This window comes from Grammomys surdaster, unplaced genomic scaffold, assembly GCF_004785775.1.
Source record: "Grammomys surdaster isolate TR1022 unplaced genomic scaffold, NIH_TR_1.0 145, whole genome shotgun sequence".
Taxonomy (NCBI): domain Eukaryota; kingdom Metazoa; phylum Chordata; class Mammalia; order Rodentia; family Muridae; genus Grammomys; species Grammomys surdaster.
Window position 1 is genome coordinate 342,075 of NW_021604603.1, and position 11,384 is coordinate 353,458.

The following is an 11,384-nucleotide window of genomic DNA, read 5'->3' on the forward strand; positions in this document are numbered from 1 at the left end:
CTCTGGCTACTGCTTCATATTAAGATATGTACAGAAGCCAACATGGACAAAGAGTGGAAGATGGGGTAGAGGCGTATGGATGCGCAGGGAATGGGCTAAATGTGTGCATGACAATGCCCACGACAGAGAACCCACAGAGAAAGACACACCGAGTCCCTAAGTAGACACATGACTTGGTCATGTACTGTCGGCCATCTTAAGACATTAGTGACTTGGCACTGGCACAGGGGCCACCACCCCTTTGTGGTGTCTGTGTGTGGTCCTAACAAACAGCTCAGTTTCGTTAGTTACTGTTTTGTTGCTGTTATCTGTCTTGTCTGTTTGTGGGTACTAAGAATGGAACCAAGGCCCTCATGCATATTAGGCAGTTGCCTGAACACCTAGTTGTAAGCCCAGACCTATGGTTTTTACTTTGCTATCAAACGTCTGCCTGCAACACCAAATCCCCAGTATAACTCCACATTTCTTCACAAAGCCATCAGCCTCTTAGTATCAAATCAAATACTTAGACCCCCTTCCATCCCACAAGGGCAATGATACGTTATCACAGGGTAAGATCTCTGATCTTAACCAAAGAATCCCAACCAGTATGAACATCCCTCTCTCACTTCCCAGATTCAAGCCCATCTGGAAAGCTGGTAGGAGTTGTGAACTGTTATGGCGAGCCACACCAAACATTCTGGTGTGAACCGCGGAGGAAGTTTTAGGCAGCTTGCATGCACTCCTGAAAGGCCATCCTGGCATCCTTTGATCCACCTTTTCGGGCAGACTGTGCAGGAAGTCAAAGTAGCTCAGCATTCTCCTAACGGCCACTTAAATGCCGTCGGATTTCAGGGTTGAATATTGCAGGATCACAGTCCCTACTATCAGCTAAATGACGGTTGTAATTGTAAAAATTTGCCAAATGCAATTATAAAAACGAGCACTTGAGCTATCCAAACAGCTTTCTCTGTTGTTAGTTGGAGTGGTGACAAGGCTCATAGTTCAGCTTACTTCATGAGTTTCTCAGTAGGTGATCAGGACGTGCACTAATGGGGTTGGTTTTCCAACCCTTGGTATGCTGACAAGACAGGAAACTCTATCTTTCCAGCATAGGACAAGGGCAGGGGAAAGGGCTTCAAAGCATCAGATATAAGGGGTGGAAACCTGCAATGATGCAGCAGGAATATATGTAAGTCTTGACTAGCAAGGAAGAGAAAGCTCCGGGCAAGCAGCCCAAAGCACCGCCATTCATTTTATCTCTCTCCACTGTCGCTTCAGAGCTGAGCTTTTCTGTTTGCTGGTTTTTAGTTTTGTGAACATGTTCATCAAACACTGCTGTTTGCTAAAGCTGGAACTGGGAGCTTGGGGGTGGAGGAACAGGTAGAAAAGGACTAATCAATGTTCACAAGATTATTTAATTTCATTCTAAACTCAGGGGTCACAATTGGTAGAAGCCAATGTGAACAAGCCACCACAGACTTTGTTCTGGGCAAGGAAGTTCAGTTACACCCTTATCCGAATAGAAGTCAGTACAAAGTTCCCTCTCCCATAAAATTTCAGAGCCAAAACATCTTGGCTCCGGGTCTGTGCTTTGAAAAGTAGCCCAGCATAATGATACTGTTTATGTCTTTAGTAGCCTTTAAGTCTTCTGACGGTTGCAAAGTGGATTAAATTCTGAAGGCACCCTAGTAGGCATCAGTTATAAAATGAAAGTGAGATGTTGACTTTAAAATATAATTTAATTTAGTGACATTCTAAAACTACTTTAATTTTCGTCTTTAAAATACAAAAATGAGAAAGAAAAAGGAGGGAGGGAAGGGGAAGAGGGAAGGAAGCCAGTGGGGGATTCATGAACAGATGAAAACTTGCCAGGGATTTTCAGCATTTGGTTAGTATAGGACACCTGTCTCTTCTTGCTATCAACTAAACTAATGTTACCAGTGGTTAACGTTTCCTGAGAATTTATTGTACCTTTTTGCATTTATTCTACATGATACCTTTATGAGGTGAGAGCTGTTATTTCTTAATTAACATATTAGGAAAATAAGGTTTAAAGGGAACAAATGATCTGGTCCATATTACTTTCCCACAAAAACAAAAACACCCAAACAAATGAAAAAAAAAAAACCAGACAAATAACCCTTGAAGATTGGCTTCAAGGTCTATGTGATTGATTCAGCACAGTGTGATGTTTCATAAAGAGAAGAGATGGGGAAGCCAGGCCTTAGCTACCCCTCTACCACCTGCATGAGAAGTATTAGTTGTGAGGAGGAGCCTCGGAGGGTAGAGCCATGTGCAGTTCCTCCTATTGAACACTACTCAAGGGTACCACTTCGAAGAGGATGCCTCCCATATGTCAGGTGTATTCTGACTTATGCAAGAGGTTACTGCCTACCAATGAAGATCAGTGCTCAGGAATGGGAACCAAATGGGAACCTATGCTGGCTAAATCTTGGTATAGCAGTAGACATGACTGTCATAGTCAACAGCACAGAGAGAGAGAGAGGGAGAGAGAGAGAGAGAGAGAGAGGGAGAGGGAGAGGGAGAGGGAGAGCGGTTGATTTTGGAGGGAGAATATGTTGGGGGTTTTAGAGAAGAAATAGGTGTGCGGTTGATTTTGGAGGGAGAATATGTTGGGTGTTTTAGAGAATAAATCAGTTTTGTTGTAATTCATTGCAAAGTATCTGAGCATAACTAAGGATACAAGCTGTATCAAGAGGATCATTTGAATTGTTCTTATAAATCTAGGAGTAACAGGTATCATACTCCAAGAATCACACTTACATTTCAATGTCTTCATATTTGGGAAAGCACTGGATAACGTCTTCAACTGCTCATGGTGTTGTGTAACAAAGCACCAACTGAATTCATTCTAAGGAAGAAGAGCCTTTTGACTTGGTCCAAGGCTGATATTTTCTATGAGGGGTCTTGGAAAGGGTCCTTAACCACAGTCTACAGCACCCTTCCTCTTCTGAGCCCCTTTGTTGTGCGTGTTTAGCTTGTGTCTGTTGGAAGCCAAGAGTTGTAGGAACATTGTATCTTTTGCAAAGAAAAGAACCTCTGTTGACTGTTTTCCCAGGGGAAATACTGTGGTGCTTTTTAAGTGAATCATCTGCCTCGGCCACTCTTGTCCACGTCTCTTTTTGTGAAGACCGTCGCATTAGTTCTATTGTTCTTTGTACAGGACACAAATTGGGAAACACCAGATCATGAATTTAAACTAAAGTCACTGAACTAAACCACTCAAGTGCCTTTTCCTCAGAAGCTGAAGGGTTCAGGTCAGCCGTGGGGCAGTGCTGATCACCAGCTTTGGGGGGATTTCCTCTCCTGAACCCTGAAATCCCCTTCTCTCCGGTTCAGGTGGTTACATCACTGGTTTTGGAGGTTCCTAAAAAAAAAGCCATTGAGACAGGGCACCCTAAATGTCTGGGACCTCACACAGGGTATAAAAGGAGAAAAGGTGGGGATCAATGTGCTTCCCTGAAGCTGTTGACGCTGAAAAAGGTTCCAAAGGAACAAGTGACAGCAAGGGCAAGAGACCTGAACTGACTTTCTCTCATCAGTAAAATTTGAGGGAAGGGACCCTGATATAACTGACAGAAAGGTGAGTAACAAGGCTTCCCCTCCAGACCCCAGTCTTCCAGTCCCACAGCCGTCAGCTCCTCACCCTGCCTTCTTAGTCTCCAGATTGAGAGGAAACCACTGGAAGACCCCCCAAACACCAGCATCTCCTCGGATAAAAGAAAAATCCAAGTTGATCTTGCTCAGAACTAACATGGACCAAGATGCCCCAGTTAAGCCCAGAGAACAAAAGGTATCGTGGCTTTCTCCTGGAGGTCTGGGTCTTGTTCTATGCATGGATAGTAGATTGCAGCAGCAACTGTAACTTCTGCTCTGAGCAGGTAGGCTCCTGCCAAAGGCCAGAGAAGACTCAGGAGTTCGAGCCCCAGTAGTTCTTTTCTGTACTCTCTTCTCCACTGCAGCAAAGACTTCTGAGTCTGAAACCTGGGTAAGACGGAGACAGCACACTTTAGATGCAGGATACATAGCCACTCAGGAGAGGCTCTTATTTTGAAGTGGAGGGAAATAAGCATCAGGGTCAATTTAGCAGCCTCCAGCAACACCAAGCCTGGTGATACTTCCCTCTGCACAGGCCAGACCATCCCAGGAATGGGGATGAAGGTAGAAGAGAAGAGAGATTTCGAAGTGCTAAGTAAGTGTAGGCAGGAAAGTCACACTGACCAGTCTGTGATAAAAAATAAGGTGGCTCTGCTTCCCAGCAGGACTCAGGAGACACAAGCTGCTAAACTCTAAATGTAGTTGAGGTAACAAAGATGTGGGACTCCCAGACTCCTGCAGAGAAGATTCCTGAAGGTCATCAGCAGGGGGCGGCGTGACTAGAGACTAGAGACATTCCTTTGAATGACATCCTTCCAGCCCCTTCCAAGACTGATGAGTAGCTAGAGACATTTTATTTTCACCCACGGGATGCTTCCTCACTGCCCCATGGAGATGGCTTTGCTCCTGAAGCACCACTGGGCTTTAGAAAGTACCAGGTGGCCTAGTGATGTTGTCCTTTATATGAACTGTATTAGGACGTGGCACTTTGGAAACAGTAGCCTGGGGTGTCGGCAGTCCAGGGAACCCAGATTTTGTAAATATTAATCAATCTGGGGACTAGGTGGAGCCACACCCTGGGAGAGCCTGGAAAGGATGGGGTAAGTCAGGGAAGGGCAGGAACTGCTCTTACAGTCCCCAAGGGAGGGAACATGGTAAATTGTGGTGGGAAGAGAGCAGGAAGATGTAAGAAACCTGGGCCTTGTCAATCTAAGTCACAGTTTGTCTTTGTTCCTAGACAGGAGGGCAGCCAAGGACTCTAGTAGGCATGGCTGAGCAGAGGCAAGCCAGGTGACAAGTGGCTCGGAGTCTAGCCCAAAGTGTTTCCCTTTTCTCCTCTCTCTTCGCTTCTATCTCCCATTTTCCTTTAACTCTTGCATTTTTCCTTCTTACTCTCTCCCCTCTTTCATCCCCTCTTCTCCTCCTTTGATTTGATCTTGCTCTACTGCCCAGCAGCTTTCTACGGTATAGTTGGGAGTGAAGAAGGTTCCTCACCTAACTAAACCACTGACTTAAAGTCGTAGCACTGATCATTCTTATGTCGGGTAAAGCATGCATTCGTGTTAAAAGAAAAGACAGTGGCACTGGTAGGTCCAGAAAACTACAGCCAAACACCCATGGAAATCCTCAGAGAACATAGAGGAGATGTGTAAGATACAGTCTCAGTCTTCTTAAAGGAGCCCTTTGGGGTTCCCTTGACAGAGCACTGGGATTCTGTTCCCAGTCACTGCCCACAGGGCTTACTCTCTGGTCTGGATCTGATTTCAGAGGGTAAGCATAGAAGGATGTGACACAGGGCTTTCCTTTCAGTGAGCTCCCAAGGCCAGTGGGAGAATGCAGAACAGAGGGTCAAATGGAGATGGGGACAGTACCAGAGGACTTTCTAGAGATGATGGCAAAGACATGGAACGGCACCCTACAGCTAACAGGGTGACGATTTAGTTTTAACTCAGTTGCACATGGTCAGTGAAATGGAAATCTCCACCCTGAAAGAAAGAATTCCCCTCTGCAAGGGGGAAAGGAGAAGAGTCAGAGGAGTGATATCCTGCATCCCAGGAATGCTGTACCCCCCACACAGTGTCTGTCCGTTACTGAGAAACTGCTGTATTTCCCCTAGAGAAGGGCAGATCCCTGGGAGCCCATCTCTCGGAGTTCAGACTTCACTTTTTACACTCTTTCAGGTCTTTGCCTCCCACCAGTTTAGAGCTCCCCTAGGGAGTGGGTGCTAGGGCTGGAATCTCACAGAAGGATTTGTCTCTTTTGAACACAGAAATCTCACAAGTAAGGGAAACAATCTCCCTGGCCGCTCCAGGGCAGTGCTTCACTTGCCAGGACAGGCAGTTGCCTGGCCCTGCCTTTCAGGTAGAGCTACCCAGCTGCTGGAGCAAACTGAGATTACAGCAAGAGTGCCCAGCCCTGGACTCCCTGCCACTCTCTCTAGCTTCTCACAAGCCTCCCTCCGCCTTCTTGTCTTTGGCTGCAGGTCCCCAGCCTGAGGACAAGGTGGAAAATTCTTCTTCTTCTCATACTCTGCCTACTCCATGGTGAGTCCACAAACAGCCAGGCTTCAGAGACTGTTGGAGACCTGACTGTGGAACTCAGAACCAATCAGACAGATCTATTGCCATGGATCTGGGCTCCAGGAAATAAAGGCCCTGAGAGCTCAGGAGAGATTGCAGATGCCTAGCTCAATGATATCTAGAATACCAGCACACACACCACCTCGGCCCCCACCTCCAACCCTGCTCTCTTCCATTTAAGCGAATGACTGAAATTTAGCTGTTTACAACATGCTACAAGGTTCCAAGGAATTCCAAACACAAATGTTACAGGCTTCCCGTCCACTCCTTTTACAAACACTTAAGTGCCAGGCCCAGCACTAACAACATAAAAGTGGAGACCCTATCCTACACATAAAGAAGTCAGTAAACAAAGGAATTAGATGATTAAAAATATAACTGGTCACTTATTTAAAGAGTATTTACAAAGGGCTTAGTATGTGCCAGGAGCTGAGGACAATTAACTTAGGGATAGAATCCAGTCCCGACGGTACTCGCAGCCTGGTGTGCTGAGGCAGGCCAGATATAGACCAGGCAAGAGGGTAAATGATCTTTTCCTCATGCTGCAATGCCGAGATTTTATTATGGTGGTAAGGTGGGGGGTGGGGAGCACTGAAGATTATAGTGTGTATGGAGTGTCTATCAGTTAGATTCTAGTCCAGGGACTTGTTCTACAAATCATTATTGAATTTGTTAACGAGCAAAAGTATTGTAATAATACTATACATAGATTAATCATGTCTGGCTCATCGACAAGTCAGGCACTGCTGTGTAATGTGTGGTCAGAAGCTCAGATCTTACTGCCCCTCAGGAAGGCACAGGGTCTCTCCGTTCACATGCAGAAAACAGACCGCTTTGCGTCTCTGAGTATTCTAAACTTGACTGCTCTAAGGTCAGTCCATACTTTAATCCCCACTCAGAGACCTGTCCCTGTGTCCCTGCATGCCCACAGGCTCTGTGAGCATTAAGACGTGTCATCTCTGGCTCCCCACCACCAACACTGCTACTTAATACCCAGCAGATTCAGAGTCAGCGGGAACCCAGTGATTTTGCTCTCTTACTCCTTGGGGTGTTAGGACAGGGATTAGAGCTGACTTCACACTTCTTTCCTAAGATTGGATTTGTAGGCACCTGATAGCTTGGCTTCTCCCTTCACCCAGGTTCGTCCATGACCTCTTCACACAGAAGGGCCCATTCCAGATGGCTGCAGGCTGGCTCTCCCCAGTTCAGGACTCATCTCAACACTGTGGAAGCACACACAGTTCCTACCCCCCTTTGCTGCTGGAAGAACTCCCTTTCAGGTACAGCCCCTCTTTTCCCTCTGTCTGGCCACAGCTCTCCTTTGTCAAACCAAGTCCTATCCCAGTGTAAGGCCTGCCCCGACTGCAGGCCTCACTCCCACCCTAACCCCAGGCTCCAGTGGAAGTCAGAGCAACATATCACACTATGGTTGGACAATGATGGAGATGAGTAAGACCTTGCCCCCCTCCCCCTCCATCTAGCAAGAAGTAGAGGCTTAGCAACAGGGTCCCCAGGTGAGTTAATACTAAATACCAGACTATTCTCACAGTTGACTAGTATAATCACAGTTGACTAGTTAATTCTCACAGTTGACTAGTATATAATCTAAATCCTTAAATCATTATGGAAGCCAAGAACTACAGTTAGTAGCTCACCACTTGAGGACTTGAGGTATAGGTTCTTATTTTTGGTATTAATAAGAAAGTGTGTGTATTGCAAGAGTCAGTCAAAGATTCTCAGTGAGCAAAGCCAGACTGCTGCATCCTCCTGATTAATGGTGGTACAGCGACCCTTTCAAATGTGTCGACTCTAGGACACAAGAAATCTCAGAATCTAGGATGTGAACAGTTTAATAATAATAATTTTAATAATTTCAATGATGATTAATATTCTTGCCTGTTAATGATAAACTGTAATATCAGTAACCTTTATCATGTGATTTGTGGTATGTTGTTTAATTAAGTCTTTATTGGTATTGATACAACCAAAGCATTTATGGTTGCTACTCTCCTGTAATTAGACCTTAGGTCCCATGTAAGATACAAGCCACTTACAGATTCATCTGCATTCAGAAGGTGGCTGTCTTTATGCTCTGCTGTTGCTATCTTAAAACTCTTTTGTTGCTGTTGGTGGTTTGTCTATGTTTTCTTTGTCCAATTTTTTAGCTTCATTTGTATTAATGAATTCATATATAACAATGGGCTTTATCATGATATTTCATGAATGTATGTGATATATTTAGATCAAATTCATCCCATTCCTCTCTCTTGCCCATTTCCATTCTAGCTGATCCTCTTCCTTTTTCTAAGTAGTTGCCTTCAATTCTCGTGTGTATTTGTGTGTGTGTGTGTGTCTGTCTGTCTGTCTGTCTTTCTGTGTGTCCCAATTACCTTAATTAGGTTTGCTTACAGAGCATGAATGAAAGGTTGTTTACAGGAGTATGGTCAGCTTACTAGCGGCTGTACCAACAACTATTAATGACTCACACATCTTCAGAGAGGCCTACCTCATGGGACTTACCCCCTAGCAGGCATTAACTACCCATAGATCCTCATGGACAGCTGGGTCTCTTAAGTCCCGCTCATCTCCAAATTAGAGTATTGGCTGACCTGATCTTGTGTCATTCTTGAGTAGGTAATCACAGTGACTGTGAATCCACCCATCTGTATCCATCAGAAAGATTGGTGTACAGTTTTCTTTGTCCTTGTGTCTCCATCTGGTTTTGATATTAGGATAACGCTGGCTTTGTAGAGCGAGTTTAATGGTGTCCCTCTTGTTCCTGTATCACGGGATGCTTTGGAGCAGTGATGCTAGTTCTCTGAAGAACTAGGAGAATCCACCTGTGACTCCATTGGGGCCAGGAAGATTGTTTACTCCTTCTTCAATCTCAATGCTTATGGTAGATAGATTAGATTGTCTATCTCCTGGTTTAACCTTTTATAATTTATTAATTTTTATTCTATGCACTTTGGTCATTTGCCTGCACGTATGTCTGTGTGAGGGTGTTGGATGCCCTGGAACTGGGTTACAGACAGTTGCAAGATGCTATGTGGATGCTGGGAATTAAACCTGGGTTCTCTGGAAGAAACACTGAGCCATCTCTCCCCACCCCCTTTGGCTTAATTTTTGATGGGTCATATACATCTAGATATTCATTCACTTCTTTTGGATTCCAGGCTAGTGGAATATGTGTCTTTAAGGTATGTACTAATAACTTCCTGCATTTCATTAGTACATTTTGAAACACTTCCCTTTCCTCTCTAGCTTTATTAATTTGGTCTCCCCTTTCTCTCTGTTACTTTGACTGAGAGTTTGTCAGTCTTGCTTCTCTTTTCAGAGGACGGACTCTCTGGTTTTACCTTCCTTTTGATTTCCATTCCGTTACTTTCTGCTATGACCTTGGTGAGTTCATGCTATCTAGCGGCTTTGGATTGAGTTTGTTCTTGTGCTTCCAAGAACTTAAGGTATATCATTTGAAGTGTCCATTAGGATTCAGAGGAGATCAGGGTGGAGGATGGATCAGTTTTATTAATAGGTCAACTTTGAAAAAACAACAAGCTGGAAAGGCAGCCAAGAAGGAGAAAGTTCGGATGCTCTTATGGTCCAGATTCTAGAATTTGTTAAAGCTATGGAAGGTCATAACTAAGAAATATAAAGAGGAGGGATAAGAAAGAGACAAAGAAGAAAGAGAGGTAGGAAGGAAAGAGAACGTGTGAGCTGTGAGGGGAACAAGAGTAGAGATCGGTAGCGAGAAAAATGAGCAGAGAAACTTAGTAGAAAAATGTTAAAATCTAACTGAGAAATGCACAAACTAAGTAAGGCTATTACTGTATTATCACATACACACAAATTAAAAATAAATCTTAAAAAGAAAACAAGTTCTTTAAAATGATTTCCAAATTAACAGTAACAGACGAGAAAGGGGAATGTGATAAAACTACATCTGATTTTAAAATGTCCACTTGGTATTTATTATTTTTCGGGGTACGTTTTGAATTCACCCCACCTTGCCCCCAATCCCAAGATTCGTACAGAGTTGCACTAAGGCAGCTTCAGCTCAGACCTGTAGAAGAGACTTGAGGTTGTGCTGTTTGGATGTAGTGAGGTTCTGACACTATACTAAGGTCTGAGTCCCCTCCTTCGAGTTCTCTCTGTCTCCATGCTGTGGGAAGAAGGGGAAAGGGAGACCCCAGCCTGTGTGCCAGGGTGTGGGGGGTGTGCTAAGAGAGGTTGTTAGATGTTACTTTATGGTTCACAAGAACCTTGAGCAACTTCTTTGGCCTATGGGTCACTGACAGTTAAACATCTAGCCCCCCTGTTTGTTCAGCTACTGCTGTGGAGACAAGCAGATGTGAGGAAACCAGTTCTTTGGTGGTTTCCACTGCCTCTACCTAGGTAGCTTGGTTAAACCAGGTGCTGATTCCCAGATTCATCTGTTTGCATCCCTGTGAGCTAGATAGCATTCATTTTTGAGGCAGGTCTCACTATATAGCTTAGGCTGGCATTAAACTCAAAACTCTTCCTGCCTCAGCCTCTTGATGAGTTCACGCCATGCATTGTCATACTCAATCCCATCTTGAAACAGAACAATTTGGACAGGAGTCTTGCATTTTCCTTTTGTACTAGTGTCCACAAATTCTTTAACTGTTCCTGCCAAGGGGATATGGATCAATGTTCCTGGGTTCAGAAGCCCAGATGTATAACAGACTACCAGCTACTCACATCCCAAACTGAAATGTTCAGTGGCCTTTGTAAGTGTATAGGAAGAAATTATGAAATCAGTTTCACGAATAGCCCAACAGGCAGCCATCCCAACCTCCTAAGGGTGGGCTAAGAACCCTAGGAAGGCTGAAGAGTTCAATGTAAAAAATGTTTTGGAAGAATGGGCCACTTTCAATCCAAGTCATGTGAGGGAAGGAACATCTAGAGAGTAACCAAACAAATTTGTCATATATTCCAGGCTTCTTCTGACAGAAGGACAATGTGTGCTTCCTTTGGCCTTATTTGGGGCCTTCACCAAAAGAGACATCCATAGGGGACTGTGACTGCAAAAAGAGGTGCAAAAAGCCAAAAGTCCTAGGGTTGTTATTGGTGGCCATAAAAGAACAGCAAAATGAAAAGCCATTCTCAGAGGAGGGAACTACCAAAAGAAGCTACCGAGAGAGAGAGAGAGAGAGAGAGAGAGAGAGAGAGAGAGAGAGAGAG

The 11,384-nt window shown here is 44.5% G+C and overlaps 1 protein-coding gene across 1 annotated transcript in view; it reads left to right on the top strand.

Annotated features, from left to right (window-relative positions):
* The first annotated feature begins 3,459 nt into the window (after positions 1 to 3,459).
* Fcamr (Fc fragment of IgA and IgM receptor) overlaps positions 3,460 to 11,384 on the top strand; it is a 12,842-nt gene continuing 4,917 nt past the window's right edge. The window contains exons 1-4 of the mRNA XM_028764777.1: positions 3,460 to 3,586; positions 3,663 to 3,796; positions 6,083 to 6,143; positions 7,319 to 7,459. Coding sequence (XP_028620610.1) covers positions 3,758 to 3,796; positions 6,083 to 6,143; positions 7,319 to 7,459 — 241 coding nt within the window. The 5' untranslated portion in view covers positions 3,460 to 3,586; positions 3,663 to 3,757. The remainder of the gene's footprint in view (positions 3,587 to 3,662; positions 3,797 to 6,082; positions 6,144 to 7,318; positions 7,460 to 11,384) is intronic.